Below are 22,257 nucleotides of genomic sequence, written 5' to 3' on the forward strand. Positions count from 1 at the left end.
GGGAGCACCGCACAGAGGCACCCTCTGAGGTGGAGTCATCAGACTGGGTGGTGCTGAGGAGGGTTGTGCCCACACCAGCTGTGGGGTGCTGCTGCCCCCAGGGTTTGTTTGCAGCTGAATGTGGAGGTCCCTTTGAGTGTTTCCTGATGTGGGGAGGTCAGAATGGTGGTGTCCCCCAGCCTGATCTGGTTTCCTTGCACATAAAGCCTTCATGTGCTGGAATTATTGAAGGTGGCTGGGAGGTGCCTTTGCCTGTGTGGTGCAGGTTGTTGGTGCTGAGTTGGGGATGCTCTTTGGGCTTGTGGCCACCCTGTCCTGCCTGACCCTATTGGAAAGGAGCCCCATCCCATTAAAAACCCTTCTTTGTTCCTGCATTGGGCACAGAGAGCTTTGCTGAAACCAAGTCTGCTCTTCAGTGTTGTCTTGTGCCAGTTCTGTTTTTTATTGTGTTTTTTTGTTACCCTGTACACTTCCTTTGGTACCAGAGTAATGAAGTGGAGAGCAGTGGCTCAGCAGAGCTCACTTCATTACTTGGTTGCTTTTTCCACTGGAACTGGGAGTGTCAGCCAGAAAGGTCCAGGTCTGTGTGCTGCTGGGCAGCCCTGAGGGTGAGAGACCAAACCAGCAGACACTCCTTTTTGCAGAGGATGTCCTCCTGCTCCTGGCCTTTACTTCCAGAGATCTGGATGCTGCAAAACCTGAGCAGACGCATTATTTTAGGTAGCAGAAATGCCAGTCTGAATAAATAGCAGATGCTCAATGCTGCTTAGCCATCCCCCACTGGAACTTGCTGTTCTCCCTTGGAAGTGCATGTGCAGCTGAAGATCTTGAGATGTTCAAAAATACCAGCACTGCTTTTCTTGAGATAGGGTTTAAAAAAAAAAAACAAACTCAAAAAAGCCTGCTCAAACCTAGTGCTTTTATAGGCTTTGGTTACCCGGGTGAGGGATGGGAAGATGCTGGAATGGAAGGAGGGAACCCATGGCACATGCTTGTAGCGGGGCTGTCCACGGGTTTCCCAAAATCTAGCTTGATGCAGAGCGAGAAATCAGGATCTGAGACAGTAGCACACAGCTCACTCCTGGCAAGGCAGGAGAGCCACTGCCTGTCCTGCCTCTGCTGTCGCCCTGTCCTGCTTGGCGCTGGCACCGGAGCAGGGTGAGTAACACAGGTGACCCCTCCTACCACCTTAAGAGGCCAGTTTGCTAATTCAGGGATGCGTCATGGAGATTACAGGGGAGGGTGGCAGGTTTCCTTAGAGCCAGCTAAGCGCTTTGTTAAATCATGTCTTAGGGGAGGGGAAAAGTAAAATGCATCCTGTAAGCCTTTGCTGCCTGCCAGGGCAGCCCTGGTTTTTAATTTGACGTGCTGTAATTAGTCTAGCCGCTGCAGGATCCTCATCAGCTCCTGCGGGCTTGCCTGCTTCTGCCTGCTCTGTAATTGCTGCTTCAGGGGCAGAAAACGAAATAATAAAAAATAAAAATATGAAGTGTTTTGTACAAATCCCAAGCTGTAAATTATTTAGCAGGTGAAACAGAAATGTGCTGTGTATTTCCAGGAAGTGAGAGATTGCACCAAAAATGATGCGGCGCAGCTTGCGGCTCTGCCGCTATGTGCCTTCTGCAGAGTCATGTTGTTGGGAACCTTTTTTATTTTTTTTTTTCTTTTGAATATATTCTTGTTGGCTGATAGCCCAGAATAGGTAGCAGAGCAAGAGGCGATGGATTGTATAACACAGCCAAGTGATTTATGTGCTTGGCTCTGCAGCTGAACAGTATTAGGATCTCTGGTCTTTTTACCTTCAGTGTAGAAAATGTTTGAAAATTCAAGGTAACAGTGACTTGTTCCCTCTGTCCCTCCAAACTTAGCCTCTGGCTGTTTGGAAACATGTTTCCTGTTGCTTTGCATGCTGTGTGAGGTTGTGTCTGCCTTTCTTTTGGTATGCCTTTTGTTCTTGCTGACTTATCTGTGCTGCTATAATTGACGTTAAATCCATGGACCAGAGGTCTTTTGGAGGAAGCAGAGATACTTCTTGGTAGATGGAACTTCTCTTGGGGATGGAGAAGCAAGGAATTAAGGGAATAAACTTTAGGATTGGAGGTCAGTAGAGAGAGATGGATTTATAGTAAAGCCCAGTTGCTTCCAGTTCAGTGTCTAAAAGCTGGTGTCCTTTTACCTGTGTCTGATGCAATGAGAAGCTGAGTTACAGCAGAGTTTCTTGAAGAGTGTAAAAATAGCACCAGATTTTTTCTCCTGTTGCTAATGCAGCTGGTTTAGAGTGGGTTCAGATGTGGTTGGAGGCTCAAAGCAGAACATCCCTTGCGGTCTCGCCAAACCCAACACTTGCGCCGGGTCATACAAAGTCGTGGAAAGGCAGAGGAGCTGAGAAATAGCCCAGAAACAGCCACTAGCCTGGATTTCATCCTGTTTGTGTTACTCAGAAAGGTAACTATTTGAACAAGTGCAGATTAACAAATAGGGAAGGAAAGTTTTACAGGTCAGAGCTGCCATCTGCATGTGTTTTTTGTCTTGTCAGTGAGCGCCTGCCTCATGCTGGAGCCTCTCAGCCTTGAAATGCAAAGCTGGTCTGAATTCTCCTGGGGTGGCCAGGTAGCACGTTCTGCTGAAACACAATTAGCAGTATTTACCACCCTGGCAGGGTTGCAGTGTAAATGATGCTTAGTTTCACTGAGAAGTGTGGTGTCAAGTTTAAGCAATTATAATCGTAGTTGGGGATGTGTAAGGAGAGCATGCTGCCACCTACACCGGTTCCATTCCACTCCAGCCTTGCTGAGGTCCCTCCTCTGGCCATAGTAACTTGGTCCCACAGCTCTGGGCCATCCCATGTGATCCTACAGGGGGCTGTTGGCAGAGAGGGCTCCATTTGCACACAGTTGTTGGCTGATACCTCCTGTTTGTTTTCCAGCTGCTCATGCTCCTTGGCACCACTGATGGTCAGTCGAAACTGACCTCTGAGCAGAATGCCATCAGCCTCTCCCCTGGCAAGTACCGCCACCTTGACCGTGCCACCAACGAAGAGCTGACCTGTGACAAATGTCCTGCAGGAACCTACGTGTCTAAGCACTGTACGAAGAGTACCTTAAGAGAGTGCAGCCCTTGTCCAGAGGGGACCTTTACCAAGCATGAGAACGGCATAGAGCGGTGCCACCCCTGTAGGAAACCCTGTGAACTGCCAATGATTGAGAAAACTCATTGTACTGCCTTGACTGACCGCGAGTGCACTTGCCTGTCTGGTACGTTTCAGACAAACGATACCTGCGTCCCTTACACGGTGTGCCCGGTCGGCTGGGGCGTCCGCAAGAAAGGAACCGAGACCGAAGACGTCAGGTGCAAGCCGTGCCCTCGTGGTACCTTTTCTGATGTGCCTTCTAGTGTGATGAAGTGCAAACCCTACACTGACTGCTTTGGGAAAAACATGGTGGTCATCAAGCCGGGGACGAAGGAGAGCGACAACGTCTGTGGTTCTCCGGCGTCCCTCCCGAACACGGCTTTGACTTCATCGAGCACCGAAGCGGGTGAGCAGCCCTATGAAGTTCCACCAACCGCTGATCTTCCCAAAGGTAACGTCCGCCCCTGAAACACAGGTGTGGTTTTGACTGAGGGATTGTGTTCCTGCCTTGGTCAGGGTTGGTGTTAGGATGTTACCAAACAACCTGATTTAAAGCCTGGGTGGTGCTTCTGCTTCATGGCATCAAGCTGTCCTCACTTGTATTAAACCACGTTTAATAACATTTTCACTGAGTCTCCCTGCAGCAGGGAGATTCTTCCTCTGATGGATTCACTGCTTGTGCCTGTGCTTTCCTTGCTGCATTTCACTCTGTACTGTGTCACAGTATTGGTTGAACAGGAACCATTGCTGAAACAGCCCTGCAGGAGCCTGGGCTGTCCTGTAACTTTCTTTCCTACAGTCACCTAAGATTACTATGTGGAATTCCTCTTTCTCTTGCTTAATTGGAAGTGGCTCATACAGCCTTTATGGTGATGCCTTAGCTGTGGCTGGTTTCAGGGGTGCTGTAGGACTCCACTTAAGGTGGTATTCTGCACTCCTTGGGAAGCAGGTTCCCTATAGCGTCTCAAATGAGGCATTTTAATTAAAAAATGCAACTTTTGATGACCTCAGCAGCTGAATTAATAAATATAATAGCAGGGAAGTTTGACAGTGGTAGCTTCCAGTGCTTCACCTTTGTTAGGTCTCAAAGCTTGCCCTGACATTGGTCTATCATTGGGAGTGTACAGGAGGGTGTTTCCTGAACTTTGAAATCAACTGTCGACAATTACGTAAAAGTTGAAGCGTTTTCCCTGTTTGTGTCCTGATAAGGGTGTTTTGGGTAACCAAACTGGGGGCAAAACCAGTACAGACGAATATACCCACTCTCTGTCTCAGCTGGGATGAGACACAATCTGCAAAAGATGACCTTCCAAAGTAATCTGTAGGTTTTGCCACAGCAGCCTTTCTTCGTCTTCTCACCTGGCTTTGGCTCACATTTCGCATCTGGCTGGGACCTGAGAGGTGTTGGTTGATAAGGAGACTCAATAAAGATGGAAGGTAGTTCTTAAGGGGAAGTTTGGTTGCTTCAGAGACCTACTTTTTAGTTGATTCATCTGCAGCTGCTTGCAGGGCTGATAAAAAAAGAGATTTTGCTTCCATAACAAACCCAGAGGAGAGACACTAAGCCTACAAATTATCACATTTTTTGTACTTTTAGTCCAAATACAAAATTCCACAAATGAGCTAAAATTAGTGTTCATAAACCTAAAACAAAAAACCAGCTCACTCAAAGCTGTTGGTTTTCTGAGAAGTGCTGAATGTGGGACAAACACAGGCTGACAACATGGCTTTAGTAACTCATTTTTTGTAATAAGCTGCCTTTAGCCTTAACCAGCAAGGGTCAGTTTTACCTTGAAGCTCCCTCTGTAACCGTACCCATCTGTTCCCAGAGGCAAACCTCAACTTCACCTCTACTCTTTCTCGCTGCCTGGCGTTGGGTTTCTGTCTGCTGGCCAAGCCGATGCTCAGGCAGGTCTTAGCCCGTGATGTGATGCCATATCGCGTCTCCAGGGCCGTGACACTCAACTCTCCTCTCCTCCCGCAGGTCTGAACTCTTCAGTTCCCGATTTTGTCCCCTCTCCAGCGCCGCGCGCGTCCAGCAGCATGGTGGAGCGGGCACGGTACTACAACGAAACCTCAGCCAACGAGACGGAAGGCATCGGCGGGACCCTCGTGGGCTCCGGCACCACCAGCCAGGCCCAGAGCTACCGGCACAAGCAGACCAGCCAAGCGCTGGAGAAGCAGCCATCCCTGGAGATGATGGGGGGCGAGAAGCCCAGTGTCCCGTACAGGCCCCCCCGGCGAGGCTTGCAGAACGTCCACCAGCACTTCGACATCAACGAGCACTTGCCATGGATGATCGTCCTGTTCCTGCTGCTGGTCCTGGTGGTGATCGTGGTCTGCAGCGTCAGAAAGAGCTCACGGACTCTGAAGAAGGGACCCCGGCAAGATCCCAGTGCCATTGTGGAAAAGGCTATTATGAAAAAGTCCACCACCCCTACACAGAACAGGGAGAAGTGGATCTATTACTGCAACGGGCACGGTGAGCAGTAGTGACTGAGTTGGGTCCTCCCTGCTCCAACACAGGGCTGTGGAGAGGCCAACCCCACAGCCAGTGACCAGTGGCTTTCCTCATTTGGTGGGTCTTGTAGTGGGAACAAAGCCCTCACAAAGCGCGGTTCCGCAGATGTTTCTTCATTCTTGGCTTCTCCTCCTTCTGGTTCCCATGGTGTGTCCCCACTCCTGAAGGAGGGGTTAATGGAGGGAGTGTCACCTGCTCGCTCCAGCTTTTCTTCTTCTTTCCCAGCTTCTCCCTTCTGCCCTTCTTCCATTGGTAGAATGATTTTGAATGAAGGCACCTTTTTTTCCCCCCTGTTTTCTTCCCTTCCTGCTTTTCTTCTGTTTCATATGGTCCTTATTTTCTCCATGACTCAGGCATGGATCTGGTTGTCTTTTGTGTCGTCCTTTATCCCCTCATCCCTGTCTGTTTCTGGAAGGCTGAGTCATCCCCCACCTCTTGGCACTGCCTCAATTTCAGTTCTTAGCCCTAAATCCAAAGTGCTGGCTTGTGTCCCAAGCCCTCTGCCCACACTGGAGCCAGAAAGGTTATCCTTAAAGGCTGAGTTGTGGCTGTGTACAGTTCCACAAGTGTCGTCAGGTCTGCCTGGACTCTCATCTTGGTAGTATTTTCTGTTCATTTACTGGATGATTTGCTGTCAGTTCTCTGATGAGACCTTAAAGATGACATGTTGTGATCTTCAAGTTGAAATTTGTAAAAATCAGGGATAAATCAATGGTGGCATGACTGTGAGCACCGAGCAGCCATGATCTCCCTAGTGGGATGTGCAGTTCTTCCTCTGCAAAACTCCTGTGGCAATTTTGACCTTCCCTTATCTTGTGCAGACTGATGAGTCGAGTCCTTACTTACTTTGGGTTGACATTGCTCAACCTTAAACATCCGTTCACAGTTAACCTTTAGAAAAGCACATTTAACGAGGGGGGGGCAGCAAACATAGAATTGATTGAACAAAGATTGGAAGGTTTAAGAGAGATCAGTCCTTGATGAAAGACATCCTTGAATGCTCCAGTACAAAGCAAAGGTTTTGAATAGGGCGTCTTCTGTCGTGTACTTTCTTCATCTTCCTGCTGATTTACAGACCTAGACTTTGTTTACCTTCATTAATTCATTTATACAACCAGTAAGATCTTGTTGGAATTGGTTTTCTGCCTTCACTTGTGTTTGTGTTGCTTATCAGCTTCCTTTTAACTCTTTTGTGTTCTTGGGCTGAAGTTTCTTAAACTTTTTTCTGTTTCTGGTAACTTTTTCCCATAACCCCTGCACTCCATTGTCCCTAAAATCTGTGCCACCCAAAGTGTGGTCTGTGAGACTGTGATGACTGATCTGCAATGGAGTTACAGAACCTTATTAGACATCCTTGTTTATGGGCACAACCAGGAATACATGGGTTTGGCCATGATTCATAGGTCAAAAACAAGTGGTTGTTGCTAGCTTGCAGTAACCCTTTTCCCCAAGACTTTAATTACCATTTGGTTGAATTTCTGGTGCTTTTGTGTTTCTTGAAGCACTTCAGAGCAGTTTTTACTGGACAAGGAATACTCAAGTGCAGGGACCAGACCATCCTGCTTTGTGTAGGTGCAGCTCTGGATTCTATCCTGGTGTTTCAGACCATGCTGAAGTGCCTGTGCTGCAGCTGATCCTTCTGGAAGCCACCTTAGAGCTGCCTTTGTGGGCACTGCTGTGTGTTGGGTCACTAATCATGATCCAAGTTAAAGAAACCATGCAGGTAAGAGAAGGTTCATGTGGAGAGCATGGCCTGTGTTAACCTATTTAGATAAAACCACACCTCCCAGGTCTTGTCATCCTTTGGGGGCCGGCATCATTCACGGGTCATCCTGTGCTTCCCAAGGTGAGTTGTTCGAGCCTTCTCTGTCACATTAACAGCTGCATAAATTTCGCAAGATCCTTGCTAAGTTTTCCCTTTGTCTTGAGAAATAAGCTGGGTGTAACAGCAAAACCACACTTAGGTGATAAACCAGCTTGGTGTGATTGAACCTCTCCAGTCTGGAGGTGAATGGCGCCGTTACTCCCAGTCATTCCTGCAACAGTCACGCAGGTTCCCTTTGGCAGGGCCGGCTTCATGACTTCCTCCTGCCACCAAATGTCCTCAGATGAACTTTGTGCCTGTTTGCCTGCCTTTATTGCACAAACCAATTAATGCTTTGTCTTGCTTTTAGTGCAAACCAAAGCGTGTTGCACTAGCTGGAAGGGCCTTGCTCATTAGCTCTTACTTGGTGGTGCTTCTCTTCATGTCAGATATGGAAATTCTTCTCCTCTGCGGTGGAGCATAAATCCTTTTCCGCCTTTTCTGTTGAAATGTCTGGCTCTGAAGACTGTTTACTTGAAAGGAGAGGTGTAGTGCCATAAAGGAACTGACCTTTTATTTAATAACTGGCTGTACAGCTGAGATATTCTGCAGAGCTGCCGTGTCATGGCTTAGCTTTCTGCTGCTCCAGTAGTGTTTGTTCCTAAATCATGCTTCATCCTGAAGCAGCATTTCAGACAGGGATGAGATTAGCCAGGAACAAACTTCAGGCCTTTGCAGAGGGGAAATCTTTCCTGTCCTGTGCTGCTTTGTGGATCCCTCCATGGCAGGCTACCAGAGCAAAGCTTCCTGAGGTACGAGGACCACAGCTGCTCCTCAGGTTCAGGTGGCAGCCTGGTTTGTGGTTGCACAAGGTGTGTAGAGGGCAATCAGAGTGTAAACTATCTTTGTGGCTGGGGGTGAAGCCCCTGGGCTGGGTGCTGGCAGTGCACCCACATCTGTATGACTTCCATCCAGAGGTTGGCTGGCACACCAGTAAGGGTCTGGAGTGTGTTTATTGTCTGTTTATGTAGCTCTTGCAAACAGTCTGCCCCTATTTGTTTCTAGTTTACCATCTCCTCCCTCCTAATCCTTTCAGTAAACAGCTTTAACCTTTGAAAGGAAAGTCCGGGTCTGACGCAGGTACTGGAGCCTCTCCTCAGAGGAGCTGTCCTTGGGCTCTTGCCCTCATTGGCAACTCCCTGAGCCTCCATGGCACCAGATGGGCACCCAAGGCTTTGCCTGTTTGGGGGGATTTTATTATTGATTTCTCCAAGGCCGTGGTGCTGGTGAAGTGTGGTCAGGGTGGCAGTAGTGCTGCTCAGTGCTGGAGCAAAGACATGGCACTGTGGTTGGGCTCCTTACCAAAAGAGGAGGGGTTTAGGGTGAAAGCAGGGACTAAAACTCTTCCCCAGTTCCTGAAGGGACTGAATTCCTGAATTGTTTAAATAATTGAGATAGGTGTGTCATCCTGGTCAGCAGTTGTTGTCAGGAGGAGGTTCACTTGTCCTCATCTCCCCATGAGCTGGTATCTGTGCCCTGTCCTCTCTCTGGTTGTAATACATGCCTTAAATAACAGCTCACACAAAAATAGAAGTGGCTTGGGAGGCTGGTGTTAGAACTACACCCGTGTCCTGAGCATGGATAAGTTCCAGCTAAGGCAGCAAATGCCAGTGCTTCTCACTGGATTAAATGATTCAGAGGTCTGGGAAGAGCTTGCAATGACTAATGGCCTGAGTTAGTAGCCAGCCTACATCCACATCTGTCCTTGTGTCCATCCTCACAATAGGGGTTGTCCAGAGAGAGATTGAGAAGGTAGACCAGGGTAGCTGTGGCTGGAGAAGCTGGACCTCTTTCTGGCTCAGCTGGCTCGCTCTTTGCAGCCCTGCAGATAGGAATCCAGCAGATGACAGTTTGTCAAAGTTTTCCTGAGAAATTATCCACGTGGTGCCTGAGTGACGTGGGTACAGGGCTGATAGCGCTCTGTGGTTTAACCTTGTATGTATGACTTCTTTCTTTTAGAAGATCAAGAACAGCCTACACACTAGGCTCATGCCTTTATTTTACCAAATACCCATTTCCTTTCTTCTGATGTTTCCAGAGATGAGAAAATGGGCTTGCAGGAGCCTTTCAGTAAACACTGAGAATAGGAGCTTGTCTCTGAAATGCCTTGGAAATGCCAGATTTGCCATCATGCCAAACAGAAGATGGGTTTGAATTCTTTTTGCAGAAATTGCTGATACTGTTGCCTTTGGCTTTCATCCATTTAGTAGCAGAGGATAAAAGACAAAGACTGCAAAATGTTAGGGTAAAACCTGTGTGTAGAAGCAGCTGTCTGAAATGATATGCCAGGAGGCAAGAAAAGAGTTTGGTGATTTTTTGTTTTTTGGAGTTGAAAACTGAAGATTAGATCTTGGCAGTGCTGGCCTGGCATGAGATGCCACTTCCCTTTTATTTTTCTTCAAGTCTCATAATTGCCTATTATTGCAGTGGGTGGTGAGAGCAAAGCCAGGAAGCCTCTGGTTAAATAATCAGAGAAATTAACTGTTCTGTAAAAGCTGTTTGCAGCTGGGGTGGAGTTGAGGCTTGACGGCTTGTAGAAGAGCATGTGCTTAAAATGGCTCAAAATCAAGGTGGGGAGTGGAGATGTGATGCTGGAGAGATGGGGAGTGTTGGGATTTGGGGGTCTTGGTAGGTCAGTTGTCAGCACATTGAGGGCCAGGATCTTCTTTTTTGGTAATGTTTAGGGAGTAGTCCTTGGCTTGCATGCTTTTGGCTGAGGGACCAGGGCTGGGCTGGAGCTTGGTCTGGTCCCAAGGAAGTCCCTGAGGGTATTGAAGGGGGACCACATCTTGTACCTTGGACAGCCTGATGCTGTGCTGCAGCTCCAAAGTGTTCCCATGTGAATATAACCAGTGGGGGTGTGGGGACAGCAGGGTCATTGCAGGCTGGTTCTTAAATGGATTTATGGTTCATTTATGGTTAGTTGCAAGATGCTTATCGAAGTAAAATTACATGATTCTTTGCAAGAGACAGCACATTAAGGTTATGTGTGGGCTTTTTAAGTCAGTCTTTTTTAAAGATCCATCACCTAATGAAGGGAAGCAAGTGCATGGAAGCAGTCCAGCTGAGGATGTCATTCCTCAGCCTATTTAACTGCTACTCTGAATAAGGAAATTGCTGCAGACTTGGCACTCACAGGTCTATGGGGTGGCAGTGAATGCTACTTTAGGACCACTCCTTAGTGCTTGTGTGGGTAAATGAGATGAAAGGCACTTAGTGTAGAGGTTTTGTTGGGTAGAGGTTGTTTTCCCTGGATCAGCTCCTGAACAGGTCCCAACAGGTGGCAAGAGGATCACACTGGGAAGCTTGGTAAGGATGGAAGAGCTGCTGTGGAAACTGCTGGGCAAACAAACAAGCCTTTCAAGCCCTAAAGCTTCACTGGCCTCAGACTGTGGTGGCCTTGAGGTTTTGTGCCCAGGCCACAGGTAGGGCAGAGATGGCCAGAGCATCTCAGGAGGGCAGGTGTGCCCATTGTTGCTGACATAATTCGGTAACTGCGGCTATGCCTGGAGAGGAGCAGCCCTGGGCTTGTGTGCAAAGTCTAATACAGCTCTGGCAGGCAGAGCATGAGATGAGGGATTGATGTCTGTCCACCTGCCAAAACGGAGAGGCAGAAGGTATTGTGTTTGTTTTTGTTTTCCAAAGCAGTCTCTCCTCTGGCATCTGCAGCTTGATGATGTGCACATGATTGCTGGTCCTCTGATGACAGCCTGTCCACCTCCACAGGTAGAGACCCAGGCAGAAGGGGAGCTGGTTAAATTGGAAGAGGCAGGAATGTGCTGGGCACCACAAGGAGTATGGATGCTCCCTCACTGCAGCTTGTTCTACTGCATTTCATGCTGTGTTTGCTCCTGCACAGGCACAATGCTGTGCTTTGGGTAGGATGGAACAACTCTTCATCTGCAGCACAAACCTCTGCCATGGGAGTGTTGGGGTGGCATCTGACAAGTTCAGAACACCATCTTCCTCAAACCACCCAGTGTAAAACATTGCTCAGGTTTGCCCAAAAATCATTTTGTCCTTTTGGGAATCTATGTGATTTCCAAAGGGCCTATGCAGGAGCTGACCAGGGCTTCATGATGAAAGGGAGCCTGGGAAAGTGCAAACGTGGGAGGCTGCTGTTCTGCTTAGAGAGGAAGAAACCTAATCATGGTCAGGTTTTATCATCTCCTGTTCCTCAGCCTTATTGCATTAGCACCAAAGACTGGTGCTTGATCACTTTTAATGTGTGTTGCTACGTGAGCTGTCTATCTGCAGCATGTACGGGGCTGTGAAGAGCTCCTCTTGGAAGCTGGAACATTTGCTCCCAAGTCTGCTTCAGAAAAGAAAACCCAAATTATCCAGTGGTCAAAATTCCTGGGTGGCCCTTGTATTAATTTAATGAGGGATTGGGAATTGTGCCTGCCCATTAAGGTGTAGGGCTGAGTGTGGGAGGCAGGGCAGCTCTGCAGGAGAGGATTGTCCTTGTGGAAAACCACTCTGAGCCTGGGGTGTTTTTGCCAAAAGCCCAACACCGGTTTCAGTGCTGGGAGGGCTGTGATTTCTCACATCCGTGAGGCTCTCACACATCACTCCTCCAATAACAAGGTTGATTTTTTTTTTTTGTTTTTTTCCTTGCTCTCCAAGACTGGGAGAAAAAAAAAAAGCAGGAGGTTAATTTAATCCTCAGGTTGGCATCTGTGGGTGTCTGGATATTTATATGGCTCTGGCTGTGGCAGTGTGTGTGCTCAGGGTTACCAGCTGTCCCAGAGGGTTATAATGAAGATTAACTCTGCAAAAGCCGTTTAAAATTTAATAATTACATGAAATACTTATGCTGGCCATTCTCATGCAAACTAAAGCAAGAGCAAGTTCACTCAGCAGGTCCCTGGTGTAGCGTCCTGTGGTGGTGGGCAGGAGTTCAGATGGGTCCCAGGAGGGTTGGACCAAGGGGATGTTACAGATGTGACTTCCACATAATGTATTGGGAAAAGAGGTCTTGTCTCATGAAGAATTTCAAGTTCCCAGGTCATAAACATGTTCATAACTGCATGTGGCTGATCACAGACCTCTTTCCACTGTCTGGTTTGGTTATTTTCCAGAAAACTTGTGGGAAGTGATTGTTAGAAGTCCCTTTCTGCCTTGCAAGATTTTCAGTTTTGTCTTTAAAAAAAAAAACCAACAAACTCCAAACATATCATTTTGTGGTTTATTACCCAAACAGCTCTTACTAAGGATATGAATCACTGGGTCCTGGGAGGTTCTGATGCCAACACTGTCCTCCATGGTTGGGAAAACTATTCTGTCACTAACAAATCTTCATGAGTGAGTCCTTTCCAACTGTCTGACAAAACACCTAGAGATCATCTAGTTTCTACCCCCCTACTATTGGTAGGGATGCCACCCACTAGAGCAGATTGCTCAGAGCCTGTCCAACCTGGCCTTGAACACTTCCAGGGGTGAGGCAGCCACAGCCTCTCTGAGCTGCCTGTTCCAGGGCTTCACCATCCTCACAGGGAAGAGTTTCTTCTTTATGTTCAATCTAACCCTGCCTTCTTTCAGTTTTAGGCCATTCCTTCTTTCCCCGTTGTCCTGTCACTACCTGTCCTGTGCCCATGTTCAAGGTCCTTCTCCAGATCTCTTGTGGCCCCTCTAGTTGTACTGGGCAGGCTGCAGTAAGGTCACCCTGGAGCCTTTTCTTCTCTAGACTGAACAAACTGTCTTCTTGCAAGAGTTGCTTCAGCCACTTGACCATTTTTGTGGCCTTCTCTGTTAAATCAGGTCCACATCCTTTTTATGCTGGGGCCCCAGAACTGGACACAGCACACCAGCACCACCAAGTCCTTGACAGAGGTGCTCTCAGCCCCTTCATCCTCCAGCCTGTGCCAATACTGGTGATTGTCCTGACCCAGCTGGAGGACCTGGCGCATCTTCAAACTCCCTCATTTAGGAGCTGAAGTATATTTTGAGTGGCAGGGGGAGGAATTGAGTTTACAGTAACTTCCCCTTTTTGGCAGTGGTTAGTGGAATTTTTGCGTTTTGGAAAGATATTTTTGTTGTGCACCTGGGATTTCCTAGTCCTGGTTTGGTTGAGCTGTGGTATCTTGTCAGCTCCAGTGTGGATGTGCTGCATCCTGGCTCTCTTGTATAGGCTCTCAGTGTGTGCTCAGACATAAAAATAGGCTGCTGTGGCTGTGTTTCACATGAGTCAGGAGGATATTTGGAGGAGGGAGGTGGGCTGAGCTCAGGAGAAGAGCTGGCTTTGCAGTGATTTGGAGCTTTTATCTGGGTGTAGGGGAGGGTTGGGCTGCATCACTGTGGTTTTTCTGTCTGACTTGCGTGTGCCCTTGGGCTGTGCTCTCTGTCTATGATGCTTCATCCAGCCTGCCTGTCACAGTCAGGATTTGTCACAGCATGTGGTGCACAGATTAATATTGCCCATCTCTGGAGTACCTCTGTGTGTAGGTGGTAGAAGCTCCAAGTGCTCCTGCTCAGATTGGCACTGGGATGGTGGAGGTCAGTTTTTCCAAGTGTCATGGGTGAGCTGGTGGGACCTTGTCCCTGGTGATAAAGGGCTGAGGCATGGAGTTTCCTGAAATCCAGCCTTTCATGAAGCTGTCTCTGGAACCCTGGGCTGCTGAGCTGCTCACTCCATGGGACTGTGTATGTCATAGGTCCTGGGAGATCTCCTAGACTTTCCTTCCCAGTTGTAAAAAGCACTTACAGAACTTGAACTGATGTTGTGTTAATAATTTTCTCTGCACTGTGTCCCTTCATTACTAGTGGGTTGAAGGGCATTTGGCTTGGAGGGACTCTGAGCATGAGGTTTCCCCTTAAAGGTGGCATTTTCTTGAGGAGCACTCTTGTGAAAAGTGTTGACTTGCGCTCTGAGAATGAAAACAATGACATTGTGATAGGGTGGGGAGAGGAAGGAGCCTTAACACCTCTGTGGCTGTGGTTTGACTTCCCTACATCTGCTGCTGGGTGTGGGGCAGCTCTTCCTCTGCTCTTAAGTTTGCTTGAAGTTGTGAAAAACTAATGGCAGAGCAGAGGAATGGTGCCTTGCAGGTGCTGTAGGTGACCCTGCCAGCCCTGCTGGTCACAGCTCTGCGCCACACTGGCTCCTTGCCCTGCTTGAGGCCAAATGATGCTGAGGAACTGGGTCTGTGTCCAACCTGCAAATAGCAGGGCTTGGGAGGCCAGTGAGGCTTGTCCAGAACAAGGCATTAAAGCTCAGCCAAGTCCCAAGTGCGTGTTTGATGAGCACCTTGGTGACGTGGAAGGACTGATGGCTCTGTCTACATGAAACTGTTCCCCAGTGAGGCGGGGCACTTCTGAAGGAGCAGGAAGTGGTTGGGGAAAATCTTGAACCAGATTCAAAACAAGCAAATGGAAGTCACTGAATAAACTGAAATGGTGTTTATGGGGAAGATGAGACAGAGGTGAGCAGAGTCCAGAGGAGGGCAGTGGAGCAGGTGTCAAGGGGATGGAGCACAAATGTGAGAAAGAGCAGCTGAGGGAGATGGAGGTGTTTAGCCTGGAGAAAAGGAGGTTCAGGGGGGAACCTTATCACTTTCTACAACTACCTGACAGGAGGCCATAGAGAAGTGGAGGCCCTGCCTCTCCAGGAAGGTCCTCCCTTCAGCTGAGCATCTTTGTAGATGAGCTGAAGGGTGAACCTTTCTGGAGAGGCAGGACTTAGGTTTGCCTGTGCCACTCTGGAGACTTTTGTCCATTTCCAGACTTGTCTCCATCTGTCCCAGTTTGCCCTGGCTATAGATGTGCTTAGTTGTGCCTGTGTTCCCATGTGTGTACTTACTCCCTTGGGCTTCCCACTGGCCTGTGCACAGCATCTTGGCCTTGTCCTGGCTTGAAGGTGTGGTTATCACCACCTTAAAATATTAGGGGGATACAGGGTGTAGTCCAGCACAGCATTTAGAGAGTTTCAGTGTTAGGATAATGACAATTGTAATGGCACCTGCTCAGGTATCTAAGACATATGTGGATGTCCTAGATCCTTCAGATCTGTCCTTGCCTGTTCTGGGCTGACCATGGAAAACACAACTCAGCTGGATGTAGCCGTGAGTGTTCCTCTTTAATTGCATTGTCTGAGGCATGAGCAAAGCTGGGTGATCAGTGGTGATGGTTCCTGACATGGTGATGGAGAAGGGTGGAGCTGTCTCCCACTTCAGGAGCAGGATGGTGACAGTTCTCCTAGGCTGCTCCTGTGGTAAAAAAGGAGGACGACTCAGGCTGTGGAAAGCTTGGAGCAGCTTTAGCATAGCACCAACATGGCTGTGACCAGCCTCACATGGGAGGCATGAAATGTGTGGGTTAAAGCACCATCTCTGCTGAGCTTGGCCATTTTACTTAGGATTGCTGTGGTCTGGAGGTCTTTGAGCACGCTCTCCAGCCCAGGTGTGCATATGGACACAGTGGGAGAAGGTCCACGTGGTTCAGGGAGAAGGAGAAGATCCAGCACCTGTGGTGGAGCTGGGATTTTTGCTCCAGTTTGTAAGACTTCTGGAAATATGGAAGTAGTAGGATGACAAGCTTATTATAAGCATTTTATTTTAGTGTGAGCAGTAATACTTGGCGGCGTGCATCCGCAGCTTGTCATGTAATGGTTTTAATCTTCTTTTTGAAGAGCAGAGGGAGCAATGTTTTTCTTACTGACTGGAGCCAAATCTGCACTCTTGTCCACATCTCTTCATATCTCTCTGGGTTTTGTTTGCACAATATTGTAGTGGATGTAGCAAACATATGGGCCTTAAATTCATTTAATAGTTGCAAGAAAATGAGTTTAAGGTTCTTATAGTATTAAGGTAGACCTTTCCAAATTCTTTTTTAATGGAACATTTGTTCTCCAAAGATTATCACGCACCATTAAGTCCTCAGCTGCCTGGTGTGTTCTTGAGCCCAGGGATGTTATAGCCAAGGGACATAAACATGTTTATGGGCCCAATTTATTGAACGGTGAGATTAAATATGCTTAACTTGAAAATGTCAGTAGAAGCATGAGCTCTTTGTCATAAATCCTGAGCGAGAACATTTAGACATAAATGTCATGCTGCCACATAAAACCGGTGCAAATCAAGTTGGGAGCAGCTGAAAACTTCTCTCACCAGTACAGCAGTTGTAAGCACTGGGATTTGTCAGCATGAAATACGTACATGGGAGCAGGTAGTATATGGGTTTTTCCTTTTCTGGGCTGACTGGATGTTCCACATGGGGATCATAAACCAGCAAATTACGTTTCAATGCTTCTGTGTGTTTGACATGCATGGGAGTGGGTGTGGGCACAGCTCCCACCTAGCCATAGCTCATTGTTTCACTGCAGGGCAGCACTGGCAGGGAGACCTGATGCTGCTCACTTGATGTGTGTGTGTGCATTAAAAAATGGACAGCATTATCTCTCTCATTCTCTCTCTCTCTCTCTCTCTCTCTCTCTGTATATATATAATTTATATATGTGTATCTATATATATCAAAGCAAAAAATAATTGCTGAATATGAGAGCAGAGAAGCTCTGCAAGATTTATACAGTGAGATAACAATTTAAATACTCTCTTTATATATACCTCTATATATATATCTATCTATCTATATCTCAGTGCATAAGTTATCTATATATATATATATCTATATATGGAGATATAATAGGCAGTACCACACATGATTATCTCTTATTACCTTGGTGCACAAGCCTTGCAGTGCTTTTTCTACCCTTGTGTTCATGGATTTTTACGTTTTTTATCCCCTGGGTGGAGATAAAATCAAGCAGTGCTTCATGAATCAGGTATTTTGCTGCTTTTGTGCAAAAAGCAGTTGGGTTTTCTGCTTTAAAGGTTCTGACTGCAAACCTGAGTTGTCATTTGGACTTCTTGCCAACCCGGATGTGTGATATCAGAAGGCACAAGGGCTTGGCTGCCAGTGTGGTCTGGGCTGCCTGTGCTTCTGCACAGCCAGCCTGAATGCAAAGTCATGGAGGGAGAGGAATTTGGGATTTGTCTGGAAGTACTCTGCTCAGTCCCTTAAACTGAGAGCCACTGGGTCTGCATTTGAGTGATGGGAAGCATTAATGAAACCAGGCTTAATTCCTGCTGCTTTGCTTGATGCAATGTGCACCAGTATCTAATGAGCTGAGTCACATCAGTCACCCCAGAATAAATCCCAATAGCAGGTTCACAGCCTTTCCTCCATAGTTAGAACCAAGCCTGTGGTTGGCTTGGGTTTTTGGGTGGGCTGCATGCCCCATGCTGGGCTGGGGGGCCAAGCTTTTCTGTTAGGAGAAGCCCCAGCTCTCACAACTCCATGTGAGATGGTAGAAGCACGTGTCTGGTAACAGCTGGGAGGGAACTGTGGTGGGAGGAGGGCGGGGAAGTACCAAATGTGGTTTGCACTTTGGTGTTCCTTATTTAGAGCAGGTTTAGCACTGTCTGTGGATGCTCCAAGAACTGTGGGCTCATGGCTGTATTATCTAGTTTGGAAGTGAAAACTAAGGTCTATATATAGCAGGTTTGATAAGCTTTCCGTAAGTGAGAAGAGTTTTGGTCAAAAATATCTTTGTGAAGCTTTATAATTTTTTGCATACTTCTTTTTTTATAAGCATATATATGTAAAATACCTATGTTATATATAGAGATATACAGAAGTATGTATAATATATACACAGATAGACACAAAGACATATAAAAATACATCAGGCTGAATGGGTGCTTTAGAGAAATCTGTGTATATTGTATTGGGTTTGTATGGTCAGGTTTTGGTAGCAGGGGTGGGTCCTGTGAGGAGCTGCCAGAAGTCTCACCCATGTCCAGGGGAGCCAATGCCAGCCAGCTCTAGAATGGACCCACCACTGTCCAAGGCTGAGCCCATCAGGAATGGTGGGAGTGCCTCTGGGACAACAGATTTTAAAAGAGGGGTGAAAAAAAAAGCTGGTGACTTCAGCAGTAGAGAGAGGAGTGAGAACATGTGAGAGCAGCAGCTCTGCAGAAATCAGTGTCAGTGGAAAATGATGGGGAGAGAGGAGGCCATGCTGGAGTAGGTTTGCTGGCAGGACCTCTGGAAGGGACCCATGTTGGAGCAAGGGAGAAATGTGAGGATTCATCCCCATGAGGAGAAAGGAGCAGCAGAGACAGTGTATGATGGACAGACCACAGATCCCATTCTCTGCTTACTGCTGAGGGGAGGAGGAAGAGAATTCAGGAGTTAAGTTAAACCTGGGAAGAAGGGAGAGATGGGTGGGAAGTGTGACAGTCACTGGTGAGGAATTTCTCCCTGCCTGTATCTCAACCCATGAGCCTTTTGTTTTATCTTGTTATATTTTCTCAGCTGAGGAAGGCAGGTATAGAACAGCTTTGGTGGGCATCTAGTGTCCAAGCATATACATATATGTGCACACATCTTTATAAAATATCTACGTAATACATAGATACAGAAATGCCTACCATATATAGGTGTGTGTATATAAACATGCACATGTATAAAAAAGGATACCTATACCAGTCTGTATAGTTTCTATAGATTTTTTTTTTTTTGGTATGTATATATTTATCTGTATCAGAGCTGTGAACTGAAGGTGCAGTTGGGAGGTTTGATCTAAACTGCATTTGAAAGAATTAAATTTTAGGCCAGCTGGAAAAACCCCAGCTATGGTATTCTTCTATAAGGAGCTATTTTTGCTGTTGTGCTTGCAGAGGGAAGGAGAAGTGCTCCCTGTAGCCATGGGGGCACACTGGCTTGGGAGGGAACACGTGCTCTGGAAAAAGTGAATTTCTTTTTGCAGCTCAGCACATGCTGACCCTTCACGTTGCTGTTTGAAGCAAGGTGTTGCTCAGCTTGATAAAACAGGGTTAATTAGTTATTTTGGAGGAGATAATGGCTTTATTTGAATCTTTGACTCCTGACCTGTAGTAGACTCAAGGATAAGTGTGCTGTTTGTATTGCTCCCTGACCTACACGGAGAAAACCCTCACAGTCTTGAGCCAGGATGTCTCAAGTGCTTTTCAGGGGGAAACTCTGCCTTTTTGCTCTCTAGTTTCCTACCAGATCTTCCATTCACCCAGTGCTCACCGGGCACAGAGTCCCCCACCTCATGACTGAGTCATCCTGCCTGTCTGCACTGGGAAGGGCTCTGAATGCAATCCTAGCTGCTGTATGTGCTTGTTATGGAAATACTAATCTTTATAGAGGTGCTTTGGTGACTCACCTTTTAATCCAGCTCCCTCTCAAGGCAGTGGCTGCAGTGCAGGTGTGTGGGTGAGCATGGGTGCCCTCTTCCTGCAGTTGTGTGGTGGCTGAGTACCCAGGGTCTTCCTGTGCTGAAGAGTGCAGGAGATTTTTCAAGTAAATTCTGATTTACAAGTAAATCAGAAGAATAGAATGTGATGAATTCAGTGTGTTGTATCAGAGTGTAGAGTATGTTGGACTAACTGATGGGTTTATCACCCTTTACATGCATAGCCGCTGTCGAACATGTTATTGGTGCTGCTTCTCTGCAGCCTGAATTCATAAAAGGTGTTAAAACAACAACAATAATAATAATTACAACAAAATCTCAAAGATCTACCCAAGAAAAGCAAAGCGTGGCCATTTGGGGATGAGAGAAGCTCTGCTAGACCTGATGTCTGCAGACCCACCCGCCTCACCTGTGGCTTCTCTGCCCCGCAGGCATCGACATCCTCAAGCTGGTGGCGGCCCAGGTGGGGAGCCAGTGGAAGGACATCTACCAGTTCCTGTGCAACGCCAGCGAGCGGGAGGTGGCGGCGTTCTCCAACGGCTACGCGGCCGACCACGAGCGCGCCTACGCCGCGCTGCAGCACTGGACCATCCGCGGGCCCGAGGCCAGCCTGGCGCAGCTCATCAGCGCGCTGCGCCAGCACCGCCGCAACGACGTCGTGGAGAAGATCCGCGGCCTCATGGAGGACACCACGCCGGTAACGCTGGGCTGGGCTGTGGCGCGGGGCTCGCCTTGTCAGGTGTGGTGGCGTGGGACACGGCTGTGGCCTTGAGCTTCGCTCGTGGCCAGGTAGCTCCCTCTCTTCATGGAGGAGTTGCGTTGAAGCCGTGCGTTGCTTTTGAGCAAGGTTTTGGCAACGTTTGCTCAAATCCCAATCAAAGTTTTGATGGGCTCTAGAGTTCCATGTGCTTTGCGTATATCTTTGGAGATCACCAGGAGGATCTGGTACCTGAGCCCTTGTGCTGGGGACATGGGGGAAAAAGCATCCCTGTTACCATGATATTTTCTGAAAAATCCCTTTGCCAGGACTTCTTCTCCTGGGAAGCTGAGAAGCCTCAGAAAAGAATGGAAACAATAATTATGTGATTGCTTAGGAATGTGATCTAGAGATCATTTACCAACAGGTGCATCTTTGACTGGTTCCATGTGAATTGTTTTAACTTAATGGGCAATCATAGCCAGCTGTGTCAGACTCGCTGAGTCAGTCACAAGCTTTCGTTATCATTGATAACGAAATTATATATCCTTAAGCTTTCTGATATATCCTTTCTCTTTCTTTAATATAGTTTTAGTATAACATTCTTTAATATAAAAAATATCATAAAATAATAAATCAGCCTTCTGACAACATGAAATCAAATTCTCATCTCTCACCTCACAAACCTCACAAACACCACACATCCTCCTTTAAAATTGCTCAGATGCTGTGGATTTGTGAGAAGGGCCAAGTACCCTTGAGCACTAAGTGTTGATTCCTCCGAGATGGTGACTGGTGGCACGGGGGAGGCCATGCATGCAGTCCTCCAGTTGTTGCTCTTCTTTGGCAGCATTGGCCCAAACTGTCCTATATTTTGGGAGAATAAATAAATTGCTGCAGAAGATCCTGCAGTAGGTTCTCAGCTGGGTGCAAGTCATCAGGAGGTGCTTCAGTGACCTTTGCAGATTTGTTTTGGCCTCTGCTGTCTTACTTGTTTCAGTTTTTTGGCTCTGATAACTCAGTGGTCTGCCAGAAGTGTTTGTAAAGGTGATGAGTGGGGCTTTTTCCAAACACAGAAGTCAATGGGACATGTAGGTGGAGATGGCGGTGGTTGAGGCATGGCTCTTCCCTCTAACCTAGTTGGTGAAACATTTTCCTTTGCCTTAGCACTGACCCAGACCCAAAGGGGAGCAGATGAGTGCTTGTAGACCTCTCTGGACTCTTGGTGGGGATTTGGCAGGGTGGAACTTCACTCCCAATAGGGCTTTTGAAACAGAGGACAGGGGATTCCCAAATTCTGCTTTGACCTAACAACTTCTCTTATATGAGGGACTGTGATACCTTCACTGTGTTACATATCTTAAATTATTTTGTTTGATCCCTTCACTGTGTCATATCAATTATTTTGTTTAGTGTATGAAACACCTACTTCCCTTGTGACCATTGTATGAAATCAGAAGTTGGGATGTGTTGGCAGGAGCCCTGTGCTTGTTTTTCGGAGAGACCCTGAGTCAGGTCTGTGCTCAACATCCTGCCCAGATCTTGGATAGGTTGGCTTTGCCAGCTGCCCAATCTCTCCTGCTCGGTTGCTGTTTTTGCCTTTCAGCTCCTGGTAACCAAGCAGCATGTGGCCTTCTCATTGGTGGAAAAATTAAATAAAAAACCCAAGACAAAGCTATGTTTAGGAAGAGAAGTGAGCCAGAGAAAATTGCCATTTTGCACATATGAGTTAAAGTTTCCAGCATGTGCACTGTCCCAGAAGGACACGTTGTCCTCTTGCTCTCCTGGAACAGGTAGTAACCTGTGTCCTTGTATTTACTGCTTT

The 22,257-nt window shown here is 47.4% G+C and overlaps 1 protein-coding gene across 3 annotated transcripts in view; it reads left to right on the forward strand.

The window, feature by feature from the left end:
- The window catches only part of TNFRSF21 (TNF receptor superfamily member 21), a 35,430-nt gene that overhangs the window by 2,903 nt on the left and 10,270 nt on the right, over positions 1-22,257 (forward strand). For all 3 annotated transcript variants that reach the window (XM_059843006.1, XM_059843005.1, XM_059843007.1), the window contains exons 2-4: positions 2,927-3,581; positions 5,115-5,612; positions 20,167-20,432. In XM_059843006.1, coding sequence (XP_059698989.1) covers positions 2,927-3,581; positions 5,115-5,612; positions 20,167-20,432 — 1,419 coding nt within the window. The remainder of the gene's footprint in view (positions 1-2,926; positions 3,582-5,114; positions 5,613-20,166; positions 20,433-22,257) is intronic.

This window comes from Haemorhous mexicanus, chromosome 3, assembly GCF_027477595.1.
Source record: "Haemorhous mexicanus isolate bHaeMex1 chromosome 3, bHaeMex1.pri, whole genome shotgun sequence".
NCBI classification, from domain to species: domain Eukaryota; kingdom Metazoa; phylum Chordata; class Aves; order Passeriformes; family Fringillidae; genus Haemorhous; species Haemorhous mexicanus.